Raw genomic sequence first — 25,181 nt, 5'->3', positions numbered from 1 at the left:
CAGATTTTAAAATCATTTGGCACATTTGTTCACCATCATTGGACGGTGTGTCGCGCGAAATAATTACGTCGATATCTCCAAGGTCAAAGTCACACTTTGAGTTCAAAGGTCAAATATGGCCATAAATGAGCTTGTCCTGGCCATAACTATGTCATTCATTGTGAGATTTTAAAATCATTTGGCACATTTGTTCACCATCATGGGACGGTGTGTCCCACGAAAGAATCACGTCAATATCTCCAATGTCAAGGTCGCCACGACTAAAAATAGATTTAAAAAAAAAAAAAACTTACAAAGGGGGTTAATTTTTTTTGGTCATTTCAAAAGTTCAGTTTGAGTTTTCTCCCTTTATCAGATTTTTTTTTCACAATGAAAACCTGGTTTTGTGACAATTTTGTCCCTTGTTTTTTTTTTTAAATGGTTAAAAAACACAAATATTATGTTTGAAATACCGTCCAACCATCCAAGAATACCCCCCCCCCCCCCCCCCCCCCGAATTCCTCCCCCCCCCCCCCTAAATTTTTTTTTTAAAGACCATCTCACAAATGACCACCACACCCTTACACTATACCCCCTTCCCCCCCCCCCCCCCGATTTTGTTTTGTTTTTTCATTTGTTTTTTCACATTTTTACACTATACACCCCTTTTCAATCCACCCCTCCCTCCTTTGTGATCGAAAATGAGAGTCCCTTCACCTTTAAAAAGAAAATAGATGAGCAGCGGTCTGCACCCGCAAGGCGGTGCTCTTGTTAAACATCAAATGAGTTATCTACAGATTTAAACAATTTTAATATTTTCAATGCACCAACATATATGAAATGCTAAATTTTAGTACCCCGGTAATTTTATAAAATTCACAGGAGGCATCTCTCGCATTTGTATGATTCCACTGGCCATACTCATTATAAACATCTATTTTGAAATGGAACATTTTGTTATAACTTTAACTGTGCATAAGATCTTTGACATTAATCTTGCTTAAATCTTTCTCAACCAGAAAAAAAACAAAGTAAAAATGTCCGTATGAAAGCCGCATAAAACCCTAAAAGCCTGTGAGTAACTTGTAGGCTGTTAAGAATGTATGCTTTTTGCTGCTCATCAGTATCTTCGGACTGGAAATGAAGCCTTTAAACTTGAAACTTATAAGAAACGTCTTTAATTGAATAAAATTTTCTAAGGGACTACAAACGCGTCAATATGCATTTCTGTGTGGTAAAGGGTTTTACCAGGTAGGGTTTTTATTTTTTAGAGAAGAAAGCGTTAAATTATTCTTGCTTTAAACAGGGAGGATTTTATGTTTTAAAGGGAAGAAAAAGATGTCAACAGTGTCAATGATGACCACGATGTCGGACGAGACGGCCAGTGTGAACTCCCTGACCCTGGACCCCGAGGCACAGCCCAGTGGGCCTGAAGAGGTGCTAGTCATACCCCTGGGCAACGATCCAGAATGTCCCGGAATGATGTCTGAACAAAAGGTGAGATGTGTGGTGAAATACATGCCTATTTGTAAATTCATAGAGGATATTTGTTGAATTTGGTGGAATATCGATTTGAATTTGAGTGATCATAGATATTGATATTTTCACTCGTAGCAAGGGAAGCTTATCCGTTTGTTTTTATAAATATAACGCAAATTAATCATCCTTGATGACATTGGGGGGTCACAATGGGGAAACCAAAGATATCTAAAAATAGTCTCAAACAATGAAAATTATTGATAATTTTCACTGTTATTTTTCACTGTTTGAAACAGTGAAATATTAGTTTTAATTCACTTATATTTCTCTATAAAACATCGGAAATATATTGTTTATTTTTGTCACACAGTTAACAGGTCCTAGTGGCAAACAGAGCACGATTTATTTGTAACCTTGGGAATTATATCCACACAAAGAAAGTGAGTAAAGTTGTCCCTAGCATTGAGGTGCTAGTTTTACCCATGTGCAACAATCTGGACTGTCCAAGGATGATGTCAAAACAAAAGGTCACTATTGTTGTCCATAGCATTTAGTTGAATAGTTACCAGGCAAAGAGGGTCAGCATTGTGAGCAACCAGAGGAGGATAAGTTATATTATGGAAAAGAATATAGGAGGCATTAAAAGACCTAGGGTTGTCTCTGGAACGGGACATCTCCCATACCTTGCACTTCCCCCATAACCCAACTATAAAGTCTGCTGGGTGTTATGGATACATATTGGAAATAACCAATGTACTAAATAAAACTAAACACAGTGCTTACTTGTTTCTTGGTAGTTCTTTGTATGTTTTAGGTGTTGTTGTGTGTGTACTCTTCACTATAAATGTTTTATGTTACCGTTGAATGTGTTGGTGTGTGAAATCTTCATTACTGTTCTTTGTATGTTTTAGGTGTTGGTGTGTGAACTCCTTATTATTGTTCTTTGTATGTTTTAGGTGTTGGTATGTGAACTCCTGATTATTGTTCTTCGTATGTTTTAGGTGTTGGTGTGTGAACAAGAGACCAAGCGTCGGCGTGTGAAGTACCAGACAGTACAGTGGGAGTATCAAGACCAGGGGGAGCCCCCAGAGAGTCAGGAGAAGAGGACAAGATTCTCGCTTTCTCAGGACCAGGAATCCATAGGTAGGGCATGGACAAAATGACATTGCACTGCCGCTACGAAAGTTTTCAAATTTGGGTCCATCTTATTAAATGTTTTATTAAATATTGGTCTGACATATTTGAATTACGATTTAAAAAGAAAAACATCAATTGTGTGTTCATTTGTATTTTGTCTGTCTTAGGTGCATCAGGTTTTCACACCTGAAGTTATGAAAGAGATTTATCTTTGGAGCTTTTAAGCTGACGTCCTAGAATCTAAAATATGACTTAACAGCCTGTCAGTTAAGGTGGTAAAGCACTGGGCTTTAAAGTCGAGGACGCAGATTAAATATCTGGTCAGAGGTTACATTTTGTTTGTAGATTGGTCAAGAAAAATCATGTCTACAGTCATTCTGCCCCTAGTTCTGTTTTTTTTAAGTTGGACAACACTTTACCCAAATGTATTAGACCCAGAATGTTTTTTATATGGATTCTTCACCATTTTTAATCACGTTTCAGTCATACTCTAGCTACTTAACACAGTTTTATCCAGGAAAACGTCTCAACTATTATTTCAGGAAACACCAGCGACATTCCCGAAGGTCTGTCAGAGGACGCCTCCAGTCACTCTGTGGGCTCTCAGGACCTGGAGAACGATGACGACAATGACAATTTCTCTGACATGATCTCCGCCAATGTCAGCGGCCGGGGTACCCCCAATATTAGTGGCAGTGGACGGGAGACGCCCCTCTCACAGGTCTGTAGTCGCTGTTTTCTTGTACGTACTGTAAAATAATTTATTATTTTAAATCAAGGGACTAATTATTGTTGATTTTTACAGGTTGACTGGTTCATACGCTAACATAGTGGAAAAAGACTTTGGCAAAGTCCTATAAAACAAATCCAATATTAGAAATTATATAAATATTACATGGCTGACAGGGTGACAGTAAATTTGTCAACTTGAGGAAATACTGTCAACCGAGGCGAAGCCAAATTTGACAGTATTTTTCCGAACGTTGACAAATTTACTGTCACCCTGTCAGACATGTAATATTTATTTTATTATACCGAATAAACTATTCAAACATGAACAATTTAAATGAACCATGAACAATTTTAACATTCAATAATTGAATCTAATTTCAGCAATGAACAACCGTTAATATGTTGAGTGGTTCAAAATGAACTTCGCTTTATACCGCACCGACCTAGTAATCAATTTATCCCATCAATTTTCTTAGTCGTCAATTATTTCTTTAAAAATATATTACAGAACCAGCTTTCCGTATTTTATTTTCATCACTTGATTACGCAATTTATGACGTACTTGTGTGACGTCATTTCGGTGACGAAACATTTTTGGACAACAATATGGACGTGGTGGTTTTTTTAACAGTAAAATATTTGTTTAAAGCATCGAACGAATCCAAAACCTATTTCGGATTGTGTGTTTGTCATGCATAACACCTTAAGAACAGACACTGGAAGTGTATATCGTTGTTACTTTATTGTTATTAGCATTGGATTAAAGTTGCCTTTGAGGTAAGTGTGTCGTTTATACTACATTGGTTTTCTTTTTGACTCCTGTCAAAGCTTAAATAATGGCATTAATGTATTCTACAGCAGAGTTTCAGCTGCAATCGATATTTTAATTATCCAAATACAACGGACACACAAAACTGCGTACTGCGCATGCGCGAATGGGACAGTATAATTTTCGAACATTCCGCACGTGATTGCTAAGGCAGCGGGATACAGTATTTTTTTGTCAGTAAATTTTTTCCCGCTGGTGGCGCGTGATTGCTATGGCAGCGGGATACAGTAAATTTTGGACAGTAAATTTATTCCCGCTGGGTCTGACAGTATTTCTATGTCATGATGGCCTATGGGAGTTGAGCATTGTAAATAAAAGTGAGGTATAATAAATACAAATGTACGAGTCCACAAACAATTCATTTTTGGACAAACTATGAGATTTCATGCCAACAAATATGAAAGATTTTACAAAGGTAAAAGAGGTATTCATACATTTTGAAATCACTTATTTTTTCTAATCTAGCTAAATAGGCTGAATGGATAATATTGTTTACGATTTCAGTAATCATTTGTTATTTCATTTGCTAGTGTTATACTTATAACACATGTTTTTTTATTGATGTTGATTCATTTTATTTTGTTGACATGATATTTTAAGGATGCATAAAATCAGTTGTTACTGTTGGATCCTAAATGTGTGCATTTTGTTATAAAATGTCATAAAAGACGAAGGACATAAATGTTCATTAAGAAGGTTAACAAGGGGGGCGAGTTCACCTACATTATGAGAAAACAACAACATATGGGTGTGAGTTCTCCTACATTCAGCTGATTACCATCATTAAATGGCTAAATAGTTTTTTAAAAATTACTCCAAACTTTCCTTATTGAATGGGAAGAGATTTGGTATTTTTTAATTTTAAAAGAAGTCTTTTCTTAGTAAAAATCCATTATTAGGCAGAAAGTGTCGTCCCTGATTAACCTGAGAGATAACTGCACAGGCTCATATGTAACAACACTTTTTGCACATGCATTAAGCCCTGTTTTCCCAGATCATGACTCATTTATCGGTGCAGGAGGAGGAAGAGGAGGAGAGAGTGCCCTATGTACAGCCTGCCCTGCCTGAGACCGTACAGAAGAAGAATCGGGAAGATGTCACGGACAAATTTGGAAAATTTGATATCAAGCCAGAACTGGACTGTAAGCACTGAAAATATCATATATTATCTTTTAGAAGGGTTATACTGTAAATTTGGACTGTGTTTTAGCGGTCTTGACTAATACGATCTTGTATGGGCATATCAGTGATTAGTCTTAAACATAAAACAATGTTGGTATCACAATTTGACATGAAGAAACAAACTTTGCCATTGGAAATTAGGGAATAATTTTCCAGAGGAAATAAAGGAATACAAAGTGGATAAATATAAATTTTCCAAAGACTTGATCAAATGTATTTTTCTGATCAGTGAATGGATTAAAAAATATATAGACTAAAGTTAATAATGAAAACTTTCAAGGGCTTGTTTTCAAATGGATTTTTGACTTGTGAATTGCATAAAAATATAACACGTAATAGTTTTTTAATAATTTGTTAAAGTTTTCTGATGCTGTTGTTTTCATTTGTTGGCACTTGAACTGTATACTATAGTTTCTTATTTGCCAATGCGTCATGCATTTTAGTACCGGTATAACTTTTAAAGAAGAATATATTCATTTTTTAACTTTTTTTTACATTTTGAGATGACCTCTAAACAAGTGTTTTGATTCCTTCACCTCAGAGTTCTTAATTGTAGTTGATTAATTGCCAATGAAAAATCAATGTAAAAAATCGGTATGTAAAATATTTAATTATTTATTATTTAAATGTGTTTATAATAAAGAGATATGAAATCACATCAATGTTGCATTTCCTGTACATCAGAACTCCAAAAGTAAGTAATATTTGCCAATGAACAACAATTCATTAAAAAAGGCTCTTTAATTATTATTTAAGCCATGCTCTTGGAAAATGGGGTTTAATGCATGTGCAAAAAGTGTCTTCCTAGATTGTCTTGGCAGTCTTCATAGGGTAATCAGGGACAACATGTTCTGCTTTTATGGAATTTGTTTTTGAAAGTGAGTCTCTCATAAATAAAAATCCAGTCTAAGTGGAAAGTGTCATCCCAGTCCGCACAGGCTAATCTGGAAGGACACTTTACTCACATGCATTTGAACCATGTTCAACAAGAGGGCTTGTCAAAAGAATTTACAAAGACAAAAATACGCACAAGCATTAATCCCCATTTTCCAAGAGCCTGGCTCTCCCCATTTTTTAAAATATATAATCTCCTATGTGTTCAGATGACCTGAAGTCAACAGTGAGTGACACATGGAGTACGGACGTACTCGCGAGTGACTCCGAGCCCCCGGAGATGCCTCAACAGGTGCGACTCGAGGAAATTGCTGAGGAGATGGTGCGCCAACAGTTCCTCACGTCAGGGGAGGTAAGCCAGCTGCAATGAGAGTGCAGCGAATCATTGTGTCCCTTATTATATTGTTGACATTACTTACCCATATACATCAATAGAGAAGATGGTGCCGCAAGAGTTCCTCACATCAGGGGAGGTAAGCCAGCTGCAATCAGATTTCGGTGAATTATTGTGCCCCTTGTTATTACATTTATCTTTATATATGTCATTTGATAGAAAGGTGTTGTAACAGATCCTGAAGTCAGGTGAGGTAAACGAGCTGTGATGAGATTGGGGCCAATTATTGTGCCCCTTGTTATTATATTTATCTTTATATATGTCATTTGATAGAAAGGTGTTGCAACAGATTCTGAAGTCAGGTGAGGTAAACGAGCTGTGATGAGATTGGGGCCAATTATTGTGTCCCTTGTTATTTAAGTCTCATTCTGGGAAAACTGAGCAAAATGCATAAGCGCAAAGTGTCAGTCCAGATTAGCTGTGCTGAGGCTGCACTTTTGACCTACGCTGGATTTTGTGTTTAGAAGAGATTTTTTTTTTATTTGGATAAAAGCGGAAAGTTTTGTTCCTGATTACTGGTCATGTACGTAATTCCGGCCTGTACGTAAAAAATCGGCCACCTGTGTAAAATCATTTTCATGATCTTAACGCACATATTTTGTTTTTATTTAGAAAAATCAACATGAAAACCATCCGCACTCTCAATATTTTGCAAATGTAAGAACCATATCACTGTAAACTTTTGTGTTAGAATGTCACAAATATAGCAGGAAATATTTGGCTCGTGGGGAAAGTGATGTCATCATCAGTTGCAACAATTATATTCATATAAGAAACAAATATATTTGATAAAATTATTTTTATTTTATCTAATAAACTTTAATTAAAGTTTTACTTATTATTTGTACAAAAAATTATATTCAAAACATAAAAATCAGAACCTAAATATAAATTTTTAATATCTGAATTACCTCCCTTGATAAGAATATTACTAGATTACATGTTTTAATATTATATATAAGCGTTTACTAATAATCAACACTGAAGTCAACTTTTTAAACAAGATGTGTTTACTTTTTTAGCTATGTTTGAAAAAAATTATTAAATACATTAAAAACAAATATTTTTTTGTGAATTAGCAGTTTCCCATTGTTTATATTTATTAAAATAGGTAGGGGGAGTAACTGGTATAATTATTTCGCATTTATTTTAAATTTCAAGTAAAAAATTTTAATAGTATAAACATTGATTAATACTCTGAAATTGAGGACATTTGTCTCAAGATATTGCTTTGTAATTTTATCTGCAGGTCAAACTGAAAAGTGGCCGATTTTTTAGGTACATTTAACCTACGAAAATGGATAGTTTACATGTCATCATTTTCTGTTCATTAAGTAACATTCACCGATCTAATTCTATTTAAATTTTCATGCTAGGTGAGTTTTGAACCCAGGATTATATATGTGAAGTTTAGTTTCAACCAGTTGCCTAACACTAAAGATTTTTCTTAAATAGTCCCAAAAGTGGCCGGAATTACGTACATGACCAGTAGACTGTGTAGACTGTACATGCTTATCTGGGATGGAACTTTACACAGATGCATTGAGCCCAGTCTTCTCAGAACAAGGCTTATTTTATTTACATACAGACTGTGTTTGTCATTAGAGGTAAATGTGGATTAATGTTTCTCATTTTGATTTAGAAGTAAAGTGAAAATGGCTATAAGCTTCCAGCACTAAACCAGAACAGCCTTTAAGTTTGTCGGTTTTATGCTGTTTGCTGCTCATCAGTATCTTAGGGATTAAAATTAAGCCTTTAAAATTTGAATCTACTAAGAAAGGTCTTGAATTTAATTTGATTTTCTTAGGAAGTACAAATTCGTCAAAGTGCATTTCTGAGCGGTAAAGGGTGACTCTGGTGAGTCATTTTGTGCCATCTTGGCCCTCTTTGTTCATCTCTTACATTTCCCACTTCAGAGAGTGCTAGGCCTGTCAAAAGCACCAAGTGACGCATGGAGTACTGACGTCATGCCATCTGACACTGAAGACAAACAGGCGGAGACTTTCTCCGAGTTTGACGACATGTCAAGCATGGCCGAACCAGGGGGGAGCAACCTGGATGATGTTCGTAGCGAGCCAGGGGGAAGTAATCTGGACGACCTGCGCAGTGAACCAGACGTAGGGATGATCAACGAGAATCCACCCATAGCTTCAGGTGTGATGCAAATTATTATGACTGTCAAATCACAACTGTTTTTAGCTCCTAGGCTTTTATTAAGGGAGGTTTTTTATGTCCCCCACTATAGTAGTGGGGGACATATTGTTTTTGCCCTGTCTGTTGGTTGGTTGGTCTGTTGGTTTGCGCCAACTTTAACATTTGCAATAACTTTTGCAATATTGAAGATAGCAACTTGATATTTGGCATGCATATGTTTCTCATGGAGCTGCACATTTTGAGTGGTGAAAGGTCAAGGTCAATGTCATCCTTCAAGGTCAAAGGTCAAATATATAGGTCAAAATCGCTCATTTAATGTACACTTTTGCAGTATTTCAATATTCAAGATAGCAACTTGATATTTGGCATGCATGTGTATCTCATGGAGCTGCACATTTTGAGTGGTGAAAGGTCAAGGTCATCCTTCAAGGTCAGAGGTCATATATATGTGGCCAAAATCGCTCATTTTATGAGTACTTTTGCAATATTGAAGATAGCAACTTGATATTTGGCATGCATGTGTATCTCATGGAGCTGCACATTTTGAGTGGTGAAAGGTCAAGGTCATCCTTCAAGGTCAGAGGTCAAATATATGTGGCCCAAATCGCTTATTTTATTAATACTTTTGCAATATTAAAGATAGCAACTTGATATTTGGCATGCATGCGTATCTCATGGAGCTGCACATTTTGAGTGGTGAAAGGTCAAGGTCAAGGTCATCCTTCAAGGTCAAATATATGGGTCAAAATTGCTCATGTAATGTCACTTCTGCAATATTGAAGCTAGCAATTTTATATTTGAAATGCATGTGTATCTCATGGAGCTGCACATTTTGAGTGGTGAAGGGTCAAGGTCATCCTTCAAGGTCAAACGTCATATAGGGGGACATTGTGTTTCACAAACACATCTTGTTTTATCCTTTTTTTCTATTAATTCAGCAGTTCCTTTAAATTTGGCCACCCCTTATTTTATAAATTGTTATACATATTTTTATATTTAATTGGATTATTTCAATCTAACCTGAAATGTCGAGGACTTGTGTTGCCATACTGTAAAAACTTTCTGAATGATGTTTGCAAACCCTCAAAAATCAGTGTCCAAGAAGTTTATCATTCTAGTTTTTAGAAGTTAGTACAAACCATTTAATATTAATAGAGTCCAACAGTATTCTTAGTTGTGATCCAAATTCAAATGAGCCTCACATTTGAAAATGGGGCTTAATGCATGTGCATAAAGTGTCATTCCAGATAAGCCTGTGCAGTCTGCAGAGGCTAATCTGGGACAACACTTTCCGCTCTATGGACTTTTTTGTTTACATGAAGTCTCTTCAAAAAGAAAATCAAGTCTAGGTTGAAAGTATCATCCCTGCTTAGCCTTTACAGATTGAACAGGCTTATATGGGACGACACTTTATGCATGTATTAAGCCCTGTATTCCCAGAGTGAGGCTAATTTGAAGGTTAAGTGAGTGTGAACAATGCCTTCTAAATATTGAAGGATAACATATTGCTCTAATGTTCCACTTACAGGATACGTAAGTGTTAACCAGCTGCAAGGCGGAGCCATGGGAGGTACATCAGTGACCTCAGACAATGTAAGCATGTCACCCACATTCTCTGACAGCGTTTTCTCAGACATTGACGACAACAGACTGCTAAGGGATAGCCGACCGAACCGAGGCTTGAGGGAGAACCTTCCTGGCACCTCATTGGACAGTAACAAGCTGTTTGTACCAATCAAAAAGAAGCGCGGCCAGTCTCCATCAGGATCATCACCGGACCGGAACAGCGATACAAGCTCTAACAGATACCGCCTTGTCGATTTTGCCCCGGAGCCAAAGGATAGCAGCTTTTCCTCCCATCCAGTAAGTGATACCAGCATTATGAACGGTACAAGACCTAAAGTGGTGCCTAGTGAAAGAAAGAATCACAAGATTACTCCTTATGAAAAATTCAAAGAAAATACTAGTGCTGCGGAGGTGAATTTTGTGATAGGAGATGAAAAGCGTCCGATTTCCAACGATTCTGGCGTGTGCTCGGCCAATTTTACTGAGAATGCCATGGACTTGCAGCTGTCAGAACAACAGAACTCGAACGTAGACGAAGCTCGGTTTTCCGCAGCGTTGAGCCTGTTTGACCCACTAGCTGACTCTTCCAACGCCACTGGGGAAGATTTATTGGAAGGACCCGGCAGCCCTAGAACAAATTCCACGATTTTTTTCTCCAATCCAAATTTTATCACTAACGCTAACACAAGAACTAGCAATGCTGTGGTTGAGCAAAATGCAGAAGAGAAGCCAAAAACGAATGACTTTCAGCTGGTGACGCCCCTGTATGACGTCAGCCAATCAGCAACAAGTAGTAGCACTCAAGTATTTCTTAATAGTTCTGTCTCAGCGGGGAAACCGCGCCGCGCAAGTACGGACAGTAATCGGTCCTCAGGGTCGAGTTTGTCCAAGGATGGCTCAAACTCCGACGAACGTCTTGTCAACTTGAATTCGGAGACTCCCTCTCGGAAAGTAAGTCATTTTGTTTAAAATTTTGTTTTATTTTTTGCTAGTGATACTTGGGGCATTTTAATTTTTAGATAGGGGATTGGTTCAGTTTTTGTAAAGTCTGAAAATAATTCATGGTTGTTAATTTATTTTGAAGATGCAAACATTTTAAATGTTGTGTGTGAGTGAAGTTATACCTTATTCTTAATTATATGTGTTTGCATGTTGTCTTTTTTTAATTTATTTTAAATTTTGAACAAAGTGTTAAACCTTTACATTTGTCTCTAAAATCAAAGTGCTTCCACATAAAACTTTGAAACTTCATATGTAGATGCACCTTGAAGAGTTCTACACGCCACACTCATTTTTGGGTCACTAGGTCAAAGGTCAAGGTCACTGTGACCTCTAAAGAAAATAAAAAATTCTTACAATCTTTCATTTATTTAAAACTGCACCCGCAGCTGAGCGTTGGCACCCGTTATGCGGTGCTTTTGTTTTATACAACATCCATTATAACATTTTTGGATTTATACTTAAATATGTTGAGTTTTTGTTTGGCTAACTAGTTACAATAATAGGCTTATCATTTTACATTTAAGTACCTTATTGCATCCCGTGTAAAATCTTCAAAAAAATGTGTACTATTACCTTGACTGTTGCTTTTAGGAGAATTCCATGGAAACAGAGGTCACAGCATCAGGAAAGAAGAAGGGTCTCTTCAGAACATTCAAGGAGAAAATAAACAAAGGTACAATGTATATACATTGGTAGCTTGCGTTAAGGCTAGTTATGAAATGAAAGTTAGTTTCACAAATGAAATTATTCATGGGTTATATTGAGGACACTGGTTGTTGATTGATCAGTACACCTACTTTGCAGAGATTGTACCTACACATTTTTCGGTTGTTCAATAGATTAAATGAAACTTCAAATTTGTCATGAAATGAAGATGTGTCAGATGCATCCGGCCAGTGATCCACACGTTCATGATTTATTTTTTCCTTGAACATATCTGACATTACGGTTGTTGAGGTATTTATCATAGTTTGTGACAAAGATTTAGTTTCAAATGGGTTGTCATTGATCTGAGACCTTCATTTATTAGTTTAAACCTATTTATTTTAGCTTGATTGCATCGAAAGCCTAAGGCTTATATAAGGCTTATATAAACGCTCTCTTCATTTATTACAATCGAACCCTTTCCCACTTAGAAGCAAAGTGAACGTGGCTATGTGCAAACAGCATAAAACCAGAACAGTCTGCTAGTAACTCGCAGTCTGTTAAGGTTATATGCTGTTTGCTGTTTAACAATATCTAAGGGTTGGAAATGAAACCTTAAAAACTTGAATCTAGTAAAAAAGGTCTTATATTTAATATAACTTTCAAAGGGACTAAACATGGGTCAAAATTCGTATTTAAGTGGTAAAGGGTTAAGTGAATTATAATTGATCATTTATTCTTTCTCTAGTTCTGAATGATGGGCTGTGTTACATCACTGAATGATAGCCTGTGTTACAGCACTGAAAGATAGCCTGTGTTACAGCATTGAAAGATAGCCTGTGTTACAGCAATGAAAGATAGCTTGTGTTACATCACTGAATGTTTTACATCATATAATGATTGCCTGTGTTACATTAAAGAAAGATAGGCTGTGTTACATCACTGAATGATAGCCTTTGTTACATCAGAGACTTATTTTTCTGTATATCTTACAGGGCGAAAGAAGAAAGAAACCACAAACCATGGAAAAGAAACCACAAACCATGGAAAAGAGGACACTATGCACGGCAAGTAGTAGCCAGTGTTGATGTATGATAAGAATTTCTAACAAAAAGGTAGGAGAATATTTTTTCAAGTGATAAAACATCTGTACATTAAGAATTTCTTCTAAAAATTTAGAATAATATTTTACAAGTGACATACATAATGTGCAAAAGGAATTTCAAAACATATGATTTTCTGATTTGCTCTTACTGAAAGGGGAAAAAAAATTCAGTTGACATTTAACATAGAAATCAACATTATTTTTATCAATTGTAAGTATTAATATGCTATTCGCTTTATTAGATGGTCATCACAAATGTTGATTATGTCGAACTATTAAAGAAAATAATACAATTTGCTACTTTTTTAGTCACTGATATAGATTAAAAGAAAATAAAGATAACTAGCTACAAACTTTTCAAAACAAATTAATAAAAAAAAATCTAGAATCTTAACTGGGTCTTTTTCAGAGTAGGAGTACATTTTTCCGGGATGAAATTTAGGCAGCAATATTTACCAAATGCTTATTTTTGCTTTTTAAATGAGTTTAAATAACTTTTGTTCAAGCTGTATTGATTAATTCTTGAGCCATATTATTATTTTTTTATTTGTAACCACTAATTTTGTGAATGGAAGAGTAAATATTCCCTATATGTTGATTTTGGGGTTCTGTGAAATCTGGGCTCAATGCATGTACATAAAGTTTTGTCCCAGATTAGCCTGTGCAGTCAGCACAGTCTAATTAGAAATGACTCTTTCTTCTTAGACTGGATTTTCATTTAAATGATACTTCCTTTAAACAATAAATAACAATAAAAGCAGAAATAGTCTTCCCTGATTAAATTATGTGGACTTTACAAGGCTTATATGGGATATTACTGGCATATGCATTAAGCCCCGTTTTCCCGGAATGATACTCTATTAATTACTCTATATTTGCAGCAGAAAGTACAAACACTTTGGTAGAGGTTGATGGAGCCATAGCATTACCAACACCAGCACAGGCAGCAGAACCAAACATCATCATCACAGGTATACAGCTATTTTTTTTTGGTGTGCACAATTGGGAAAAATGAGCATGAAAAACCCTGAATTGGGAAAAATAGCATCGTGAAGTCTTCGTATTGGGAAATTGGTGTGATTGATTTTGTGTGATTGATTTTGTGCTCCCAAATACTTTACAGTTGATAACTAAGTATTGTCGAGTTGGCAATATTATATTTACTTAAGTTCAAGCCATAGAACTGCATAGGGAAACTAACTACATGCTGCATTTTATAAATAAGAATTTTTATGCCCCCCTTCGAAGAAGAGGGGGTATATTGCTTTGCTCATGTCGGTCTGTCGGTCGGTCCGTCCACCAGGTGGTTGTCAGACGATAACTCAAGAACGCTTAGGCCTAGGATCATGAAACTTCATAGGTACATTGATCATGACTCACAGATGACCCCTATTGATTTTGAGGTCACTAGGTCAAAGGTCAAGGTCACTGTGACCCGAAATAGTTAAATGGTTTCCGGATGATAATTCAAGAACACTTATGCCTAGGATCATGAAACTTCATAGGTAGATTGATCATGACTAGCAGATGACCCCTATTGATTTTCAGGTCACTAGGTCAAAGGTCAAGGTCACGGTGACCCGAAATAGTAAAATGGTTTCCGGATGATAACTCAAGAACGCTTATGCCTAGGATCATGAAACTTGATAGGTACATTGATCATGACTGGCAGATGACCCCTATTGATTTTCAGGTCACAAGGTCAAAGGTCAAGGTCACAGTGACCCGAAATAGTAAAATGGTTTCCTGATGATAACTCAGGAAAGCTTATGGCTAGAATCATGAAACTTCATAGGTAGATTGATCATGACTCGCTATTGATTTTCAGGTCACTAGGTCAAAGGTCAAGGTCACAGTGACAAAAAACATATTTACAAAATGGCTGTCACTACAACTTAGAGCCCATATGGGGGGCATGCATGTTTTACAAACAGCCCTTGTTTTATTTTTTTTTAAACCTTTAATTGGGAATTTTTTTTGACAGCTATTGGGAAATTTGTATTTTTTTCCTAATTGGGAAAATGCCGTTTTCCAGTACTTTATAAAGAAGGAAAAAAATCGCTGGTATATGATGGACTACGGTTAGATATATAAATTCTGAAGTATTGGTGATAGACTTTCATAAGACAGTAAATTACGATAATAACATATCAGTAAGAAGGTTGTTTCAACGTCAAAAGTTTCTATTTTAAGACCAATCATCTCTAAACATAAAAAGTCAAACAAATAAATTTAAGTCTGGACTTGAGGAAAAAACGATACTTTTTTTTGCCCTTTGGAATATGAATAATAATGGCTATAAAATTAGCCAAAAAAAGCCCTGTAACATAACTGGTGATGATATGAGTCGCGTTCTGAGAAAACTGGGCATAATGCATGTGCGTAAAGTGTAGCCCCAGATTAGCCTGTGCAGTCCACACAGGCTTATCAGGGACGACACTTTGCGCTTTTATGACATGTTTTGTTTAAATGAAGTCTCTTCTTAGCAAAAATCCAATTTAGGCAGAAAGTGTCGTCCCTGATTAGCCTGTGCGAACTGCACAGGCTAATCTGGGACTACACTTTACGCACATGCATTAAGCCCAGTTTTCTCAAACACAACACATATTATTTCTACAGCCTTTTTCTTCATCTGGTTCAAGAAGCTTAGTTTTAGGTTGCTGTAACAAGTATGGCCTCTTTTAACTTATAAACCAGCTTATCCAGGAAAAGTATGGGTAGGTCAAGTGACCCAGATACTTTAATAAACTGCGAAAAAAATAAATAAACTCATTTCGTCCTTGATTAGCCTGTGCTGACTGCATTAAGCTCCGTTTTCCAAGAATGTTGCTAATATATTACAGAAACCTCAGACGATATTCTAGCCAAGTATCGCAAGAAGTCCATCCTGACCAGCACGCCGACCTGTGAGCCTGCACAGCAGACGGACAAGGAGCGCCGCCGCACGCTCAAGGAGAACAGCGACTCTATGCCGCTGTATGATTCAGCCAACCCGGAGAAGTGCCTCGCGTTCTTGGATGCAAAACGGAAGCTGAGGATAGTACTGGGCTCTGCCGACTTCCAGGTAGGTTATCTGGGAGTTTTTAAATATGTAAAAAAAAAATAAGGATCAAAAAATGTTCACTTTTCTCAAGTCATTAAATTAAACAAAAATGTGCCAACTTTTTTTTAATTATCCCTCAGTGATACACACATTTTTGACTTATAAGCCCTTGAATAACAAAGCTGTGCTGGAGTTTTAGTCAATTTTGTGACAATTCAGTTGTAATTTGAGCCTTGTTCTGGGAATATTGGGAATTTGCTTCAAGTTTAGTCCAAGGTTAGCCTGTGTAGTCTGCATAGGTCAATCAGGGACTACTCTTTCCGCCTTGACTCTTTACTAGAGTTTTGTCAAGAAGTGACCTCATTTAAAGGAAAAATTCCATAAAAGCGGAGATCGGCGTCTCTGATTGGCCTGTGCAGACTGCACTGGCTAATCTGGGACAACACTTTTCACACATTCATTAAGCCAAGTTTCCCCAGAACAAGGCTCGTTTATACATTTCAAGATTGGTTAACGCGTATCTGTAGTAATATATACTTCTAAGTTCCAGATTGGTTACCACGTATCTGTAGTATTTAAACTGTTTACCGCGTGTCATTTTAACTTCACACTGCCAGATTGGATAGCACATGTCAATAATACTTTACATTGCCAGATTGGATACCACATGTCAATAATATTTCACATTGCCAGATTGGATACCACATGTCATTTATACTTTACACTGACAGATTGGATACCACATGTCAATAATATTTCACATTGCCATATTGGTTACCACATGTCAATTATACTTAACATTGCTTGATTGGTAGCCACACATCATTTATACTTCACACTTCCAGATTGGTTACCACATGTCAATTATACTTTACATTGCCTGATTGGATACCACATGTCATTTATACTTTACATTGCCAGATTGGTTACCACATGTCAATTATACTTTACATTGCCTGATTGGATGCCACATGTCAATTATACTTTACATTGCCTGATTGGATACCACATGTCAATTATACTTTACATTGCCAGATTGGTTAACACATGTCAATTATACTTTACATTGCCTGATTGGATACCACATGTCAATTATTCTTTACATTGACAGATTGGTTACCACATGCCAATTATACTTTGCATTGCCTGATTGGATACCACATGTCAATTATACTTTACATTGCCTGATTGGATACCACATGTCATTTATACTTTACATTGCCAGATTGGTTACCACATGTCAATTATACTTTACATTGCCTGATTGGTTACCACATGTCAATTATACTTTACATTGCCTGATTGGATACCACATGTCATTTATACTTCACTTTGCCAGATTGGTAACCACATGTCATTTATACTTCACATTGCCAGATTGGATACCACATGTCAATAATATTTCACATTGCCAGATTGGTTACCACATGTCAATTATACTTAACATTGCTTGATTGGTAGCCACTCGTCATTTATACTTCACACTGACAGATTGGTTACCACATGTCAATTATACTTTATATTGCCTGATTGGATACCACATGTCATTTATACTTTACATTGCCAGATTGGATACCACATGTCAATTATTCTTCACATTGCCAGATTGGTTACCACATTTCATTTATACTTCACACTGCAGGAATGGTTACCACATGTTATTTATACTTTACACTGCCAAATTGGATACCACATGTCATTTATACTTCACATTGCCAGATTGGTAGCCACATGTCAATAATACTTCACACTGCCATATCGGATACCACATGTCAATAATACTTCACATTGCCAGATTGGTTACCACATTTAATTTATACTTCACACTGCAGGATTGGTTACCACATGTCATTTATACTTTACACTGCCAGATTGGATACCACATGTCAATTATACTTCATATTGCCAGATTGGTAACCACATATGATGTATACGTCACATTGCCAGATTGGTAATCACATGTCAGTTATTCTTCAAATTGCCAGATTGGTAACCATGTGTCATTTATACTTCACATTGCCAGATTGTTTACCACATGTTAATTATGCTTCAAATTGCCAGATTGGTAACCACATGTCATTTATACGACACATTGTCAGATTGGTAAACACATGTCAATTATGCTTCACATTGCCAGATTGGATACCACATGTCGAGTGTGATGTACAGCCCTCGGGAGGGGGACAGTCGTCCGGACAACAACGACCTTGTGAGCCTGCTGCGCACTCAGCTCTCCGAGGCCATCAACTTGCAGAACAAGGACGCCATTGCTCAGCTGCACGAGGCTCTTAGATGTGTGCGCCAGTTTGATAACGAAGTGTAAGTATCAGTGACTGTGAGCATTTATGCAGGAAGTATATAGAATCTAATGGAGATGTGTGCTCCATTTTTAGCGAGGCTGTTTTCGGAGAAAACCCGAGCTATTGTCATAGCCAGCTCGTCGTCCGACGTCCGCCCTAGGCGAAGTGCTTAAACCTTAACATTGGCCATAACTTTTTAAATATTGAAGATAGCACCTTGATATTTGGCATGCATGTGTATCTCATGGAGCTGCACATTTTGAGTGGTAAAATTTCAAGGTGAACATCATCCTTCAAGGTCTAGGGTCAAAAAACAAAGTCAAGGGAAGTAATAAGCTTTAAATGGACAGTTATCTGACCTGCCCACGTATACCGGGTATATTTTTGTTAAATAAATCAAAGCGGCGCAGTAGGCGGCATTGTGTTTCTGACAAACACATTATGGTAAAAGGTCAAGGTCATCCTTTACGGTCTATGGTAAAAAATACAAATTTAAGGGAAGAAATAAGCTTTAAAAACGGAGAAAATTATTCAATATTAAACATAGCCACTTTATATATTTGGCATGCATGTGTATCTCATGGAGCTGCACATTTCGAATGGTCAATTACTGTCACAGTAGTGGCTTTTAATTATTTGCTACTAAAAATAGAGATTTGTTACAGACAATTATTTTCAAGGGAAGTAATTTATATAATTATAAATCTCATATTATGTATTTCCTAACCAAGAATTGAAGTTCTTTTCACAGTTACTGTATAGAATTATTATATTGATTATTTATAACTCAAATGATTGATTTGTCAAAAAAAAAATTTCAATGATATAAATTAATTTCTTTGATGTTCATTACATACCTGTGGACTTATGCCTATAGATATATGATGAACTCTGGCTATGATCTCTTTTAAACCACAGGCCTTGGTTGTCAGTGATGTCTGACATGGTCATAATTGACTGTGAGACCCTCCCACCCCCCCATCCCCCCGCGGTAGGATTGGACAAAATCCAAGGGAAGTAATCAAGCTTAAAAGGGAGATGATGTCTATACCTGCCAAATGATAAAATTAAATTTTATTTCAAAGTGGCGCAGTAGGGGGAATTTTGTTTCTGACAAACACATCTCTTGTTGGGTCACTAGGTCAAAGGTCAAGGTTACTGTGACCTCTAAAAAAAATAATCTGACAAGCTTTCGCAGCGGAGTGTGGCACCCGTTATGGGGTGCTCTTGTTATTACAAAGTGTAAGTACCAGTGACTTTGAGCATTTATTCAGGAAGTATGTAGAATCTAATGGCATTGACTTATTCAGGAAGTATGAAGAATCTAATGACATAGACTTATTCAGGAAGTATCAAGAATCTTATGACATAGACTTACACATCACTTTAACTTCATTTTGTCGTTGACCTTGACTTACTTTTTGACCTATCACTATTTCAAAAAGTCCTAATTCTTGGTTAACCCAACTCGCTCTTCACTTCACATCAATGCTGCTTACTAATAAGCTTTCATACTTCCATTTCTCAACACACTCTCACCACCTGACCTTATTTTTCCCGTGACCTTATTTGGACTTAGACATATTCAGAATAGCAAGTTAATAAAAACTGTAAAGGCGGCCATTACAGTGCCCCTTCTATAGCAAGGTTGTTTTTCCTTCTTTGTTACCTGCCAAATATTGGCTCTTTCCTGTAGACGCTTTCATGGAAATTTTCCCCATACAATTCATTTTCCTGCCTAATTTTCTTTTAATTAAACAATAAACAAAGCAAATGTGGTTTGTAAATGTGGTACACGTTTAACCATCATAATGATATTATTTACCAAAAACAAACGGATGCCAACTTTTAAAGATGGGAAGCGTCTGAAGTTGTTGCCAGACTAAATGATTGGTTTGCAAAATCTGTGAGCATCTTTTTTCAGCTGCAAGAAGCTTGTGAGGTCCCTGCAGGATGAGTACAAGGGACGGAGCAGCTATATCTCCTACCTGGTACGGTGCAAGCAGGGTCTACTCAGCACCCTGGCGCACATACGTACGCTCCAGAACCGGGTCAATAGGTAAGTGTCATATGTCACCATTGGTACCAAATCTTGGATCGCACATTACATTGCACCCATGCACATGTACACACACTACAGGACCGCGTCAATAAGTGTCATATCTATTTATAGATACCTTGCATGGACCTCTACCTTTTGATGACGTTTGAGGTCACTGGGGTCAAGGTCAAGGTCATCAAGGCTAATAATAGACTTTTGTTACAGTTTCCCATAGCACCTTCAATACTTTACCGATCTCTTTCATATTTGGCATGTAGGTACCTTGCATGAATCTCTACCTTTTGATGAGATTTGTAGTCACCAAGGCTAATAATAGATTTTCTCAAGGTCACACTTTGGTTACAGTTTCTCATAGCGCCTTCAATATTTGGCCGATCTCTTAAATATTTGGCATGTAGGTACCTTGCATGGACCTCTACCTTTTGATGAGGTTTGAGGTCACTGGAGTCAAGGTAACTGAGGCTAATATTAGATTTTCTCAAGGTCTCACTTTTTTCCACACAATTAACCCATATATCGACAAACTATCATTGGAGAGCATCCATCAGTTTTACTGATATACTTGTATTTTAAAATAACATATCATACACAATCCAGACTAATACAAGAGTATTTATTTGTACATTTGACTTTGTAAATGAAATTATATCTTTTATTTATAGCATGATAAATAGTATAGGCATCTTTCGGGTATAGTAAATATTGCTACCACTCCCTTCTAGAGCTGCCATATTTACTATACCCCTCAAATGGCTATGATATTAACATAATACTGTGACAGGAACTAGTTAGCAATAAGATCATACTATGTAAGAGGTTGCACTGGCTTAGCAAAAACCATATCTGCCTAGCACCCAAAAGATCAAGAAATCCATCCATATGCAAATACATCAAGTTCTGGTTCTACCCAGGAAAGGGATTCAAGCTATAAAGCTCAAATACACTATTTAACTGTTTTAATTATATGATGACACCATAGTTGTGCATTTTTTAGAGAGAAGGCCATCTACAGCGGTCACATGACCAGTGTGTGCGTGCGACTGTTTGTTGAACACTGGGAGAAAGCCCTGCAAGGGTTCATTCTACAGTTCCAGAGGCAGACAGTCTCTGACGAGAAGGTATGCATCCATCCTACTATATGACTTTATGACAACCGTACCAGGGCCGGTATTCACAAACAAATCCTTAGACTTAAGAATAAAGAATGCAGTGTTGTTGTTTTTTTTTCATTCAAAATCGGGTCCAGTAATCGGCCCATTCCCAATAAAAAAAGTATATGTTTTTCTCAAATGGGAGCAAATAATAATGTTATGTGGGTGGGGGCTTGATAGTCATAGGGGTGGACTTGCTAAAGTGAAATAATTCAAACGCTATTAAAGTCTTTTGATATTATTGGGAGTTAATTCCTGCATTTGGGTGAACTTGTAAGGGAAATAAATTAACTTCGCTCTTTGAAAACAAGAATTAATGCACGTGCCTAAAGTGTCATCATTGATTAGCCTGTGCAGTCCTCACAGGCTATTCAGGGAAGACACTTTCTGCACTTATGGTATTATTAGTTTAAAGGAAGAGTTTTCATAACAAAAATCCAGTCTAGATGGAAAGTGTCATCCTTTATCTTCCTGTGGGGACTTCACTGGCTAATTTGGGAGACTCTTTATGCACAGGAATTAAGCCCTGTTTTCCCACAGTGCAGCTCAATGGAATTTCTTGAAACATGAGAAACCAAGGGAAATGATGTCATGAAATTCTTAATTCTTAAATCTTTAAAGTCATTAGTCCATAAGCTTTTAGTAAGTCTTCTAAGGGTGATATGTTGTTTGCAGTTATCTTTGAGTTTGTGTGCAATGTTATAGACAGGTTATAAACAGAAATTAAATATCTTGGAAAAATTGAATTGTGTTCAATGAATTTTAATAACATAAAAAATGAAGGGATTTAGCTGTATTGGGTGTTGAGTGTTGTCAGCTTTCTTGTTATCCCCCGCCATAGGCGGAGGGATATTGTTTTGGCGTCGTGTGTCCGTCTTTCCGTCCGTCCGTCCGGCACTTTTGTGTCCGGAGCCATATCTTGTAAGTGCTTTGGTGGATTTCATTGAAACTTGGTATGAGTATATATATGGATAAGAGGATGATGCACGCCAAATTGCATTGTAAACCATCTTTTAATAACAGAGGTATGGCCCTTTGTATCTTGTAAAATGCTTTTTTTTGTCCGGAGCCATATCTTGGAAGAGCTTTGGCAGATTTCATTGAAACTTGGTATGAGTATATATATGGATAAGAGGATGATGCACGCCAAATAGCATTGTACACCATCGGAGAATAGCGGAGTTATGGCCCTTTGTATCTTGAAAAAATGCTTTTTTTGTGTGTGTCCAGAAAACTTGTGTGTCCAGAAGTATATTGGCAGGGGATATCAATTTAACGAATTTGCTTGTTGATGTATTGTTCACTGGGTACAACTAAATTGTTTGTGCTGAAAGTTTTTAGACTTTATCCATGTTGTTTTTATTTTGAATTGAAAATGTGTAGTCAATCTTTTACAGACGGATCTGTTGGAAAGGTTCTTGCAGGATCTCTACAGTAAAATGGATAGTGATGCCATATGGAAAGGTATGAGTTACTCATGTGTGTTAATAACTTGGGCCTGTTTACAAAATTTCTTAGATGTACAAGCTTAAATTAAATTGTTAAAAGAATTTGTGATATAAACTAAGATAATGAACTTACACAGGATTTTTCTTTATCGGAACATATAAGTTGTGTTCTGAGAAAACTGGACAAAATGCATGTGCATTAAGTGTCGTCCCAGATTCAAAATTATTTTAATGAGCCTTGTTCTGGGATAATAGGGCTTAATGCATGTTGGCAAAGCATTGTTCCAGATAAGCCTGTGCAGTCCACATAAACTTGATCATCACTAAGAAGAGACTTCATTTAAACAAAAATACCATAAAAGCCAAAAGTGTCGTCTCTGATTGACCTGTGCAGACTGCACAGGCTTATCTGGGATAACACTGTACGCACATGAATTAAGCCCAATTTTCGCAGAGCAAGACAAAAGTATTTAACAATTGTCCCTTTCAGCGGCCACTGAGATGCAGATCGACGATGCTCGTCTGGCCATCGAACGTTTCATAATGTCTCGCATCTACACTCATGCCATGTTTCCAAACGGTGATGGTGATATTCACAGGGACCAGTATGTTTTCATATAATTAAGTTTTTAACTCATCTATTTTTTGAAGAAAAAAATTAGCTATTGTCATCACCTTGGCGTCGGCATCGGTGTTGGTGTCGGCATCGGCATCCGGTAAAGTTTTGCGTTTAGGTCCACTTTTCTCATAAAGTATCAATGCTATTGCATTTAAACTTGGTACACTTACTTACTATCATGAGGGGACTGGGCAGGCAAAGTTAGATATCTCTGGCTTGCATTTAACAGAATTATGTGCCCTTTTTATACTTAGAATATTGAAAATTTGGTTAAGTTTTGTGTTTAGATCATTTTTTTTTCTAAAGTATCAAAGCAATTGCTTTCATACTTGCAACACTTGCTATCTATCATAAGGGGACTGTGCAGGCAAAGTTATGTAACTCTTACTGGCATTTTGACGGAATTATGGGCCCTTTATACTTTAAAATTTGGTTAAGTTTTGTGTTTTGGTCCACTTTGCCCCTAAAGTATCATAGATATTGCTTTCATACTTGGAACACTCGCAAACTATCATACGGGGACAGTAAAGGACAAGTTGCATAACTCTGGTTGTCATTTATTACGGAATAATGGCCCTTTTTTTTACTTAGTAACTTTGAATATATGGTTACATTTTGTGTTTAGATCCACTTTACTTCTAAAGTATCAAGGCTATTGCTTTTAAACTTCAAATACTTTCATGCTATCATGAGGGTACTGTACCTGGCAATTTGAATTTTACCTTGACCTTTGAATGACCTTGACTCTCAAGGTCAAATTATTAAATTTTGCTAAAATTGCCATAACTTCTTGATTTATGATTGGATTCGATTGATACTTTGACAAAACAACTCTTACCTGACATACCACAATAGACTCCACCCAAACCATCCCCCACGCCCCCCTCCCCCCCCCCCCGAATCCCCCCTCAATCCCCCCCCCATTATTTTTTTTTTTTAAATTAAAGATCATCTAATAAATGACCACCACACCCTCACACTATACCCCCACCCCAAAAAAAATATTTTTATGCCCCCGGTAGGGTGGCATATAGCAGTTGAACTGTCCGTCAGTATGTCAGTCAGTCTGTCCGTCCGTGCAAAAAAAACTTTAACATTGGCCATAACTTTTTCACTTTTGAAGATAGCAACTTGATATTTGGCATGCATGTGTATCTCATGGAGCTGCAGATTTTGAGTGGTGAAAGGTCAAGGTCATCCTTCAAGGTCAAATGTCAAATTTATGGTGTCTGTTCGTCCGAAAACTTTAACATTGGCCATAACTTTTTCAATATTGAAGATAACAACTTGATATTTGTCATGCATGTGTATCTCATGGAGCTGAACATTTTGAGTGGTGAAAGGTGAAGGTCAAGGTCATCCTTCAAGGTCAAATGTCAAATATATGGCGTCTGTCGGTCCGAAAACTTTAGCATTGGCCATAACTTTTTTAATATTAAAGATAGCAACTTGATATTTGG

At 36.8% G+C, this 25,181-nt stretch overlaps 1 protein-coding gene across 1 annotated transcript in view; it reads left to right on the top strand.

The window, feature by feature from the left end:
• The window catches only part of LOC127839486 (GTPase-activating protein and VPS9 domain-containing protein 1-like), a 69,841-nt gene that overhangs the window by 26,248 nt on the left and 18,412 nt on the right, over positions 1–25,181 (top strand). The window contains exons 8-23 of the mRNA XM_052367880.1: positions 1,307–1,476; positions 2,460–2,601; positions 3,138–3,316; positions 5,175–5,298; positions 6,442–6,584; positions 8,543–8,780; positions 10,309–11,297; positions 11,940–12,021; positions 12,989–13,060; positions 13,980–14,069; positions 15,942–16,162; positions 18,279–18,460; positions 20,366–20,500; positions 21,498–21,621; positions 23,052–23,118; positions 23,593–23,707. Coding sequence (XP_052223840.1) covers positions 1,307–1,476; positions 2,460–2,601; positions 3,138–3,316; positions 5,175–5,298; positions 6,442–6,584; positions 8,543–8,780; positions 10,309–11,297; positions 11,940–12,021; positions 12,989–13,060; positions 13,980–14,069; positions 15,942–16,162; positions 18,279–18,460; positions 20,366–20,500; positions 21,498–21,621; positions 23,052–23,118; positions 23,593–23,707 — 3,073 coding nt within the window. The remainder of the gene's footprint in view (positions 1–1,306; positions 1,477–2,459; positions 2,602–3,137; positions 3,317–5,174; positions 5,299–6,441; positions 6,585–8,542; positions 8,781–10,308; positions 11,298–11,939; positions 12,022–12,988; positions 13,061–13,979; positions 14,070–15,941; positions 16,163–18,278; positions 18,461–20,365; positions 20,501–21,497; positions 21,622–23,051; positions 23,119–23,592; positions 23,708–25,181) is intronic.

The sequence above is a fragment of the Dreissena polymorpha genome, chromosome 7, assembly GCF_020536995.1.
Source record: "Dreissena polymorpha isolate Duluth1 chromosome 7, UMN_Dpol_1.0, whole genome shotgun sequence".
Lineage (NCBI taxonomy): Eukaryota > Metazoa > Mollusca > Bivalvia > Myida > Dreissenidae > Dreissena > Dreissena polymorpha.
The sequence above is the reverse complement of the archived record's forward strand: the minus strand, read 5'-3'. Positions and strand labels throughout refer to the sequence as shown.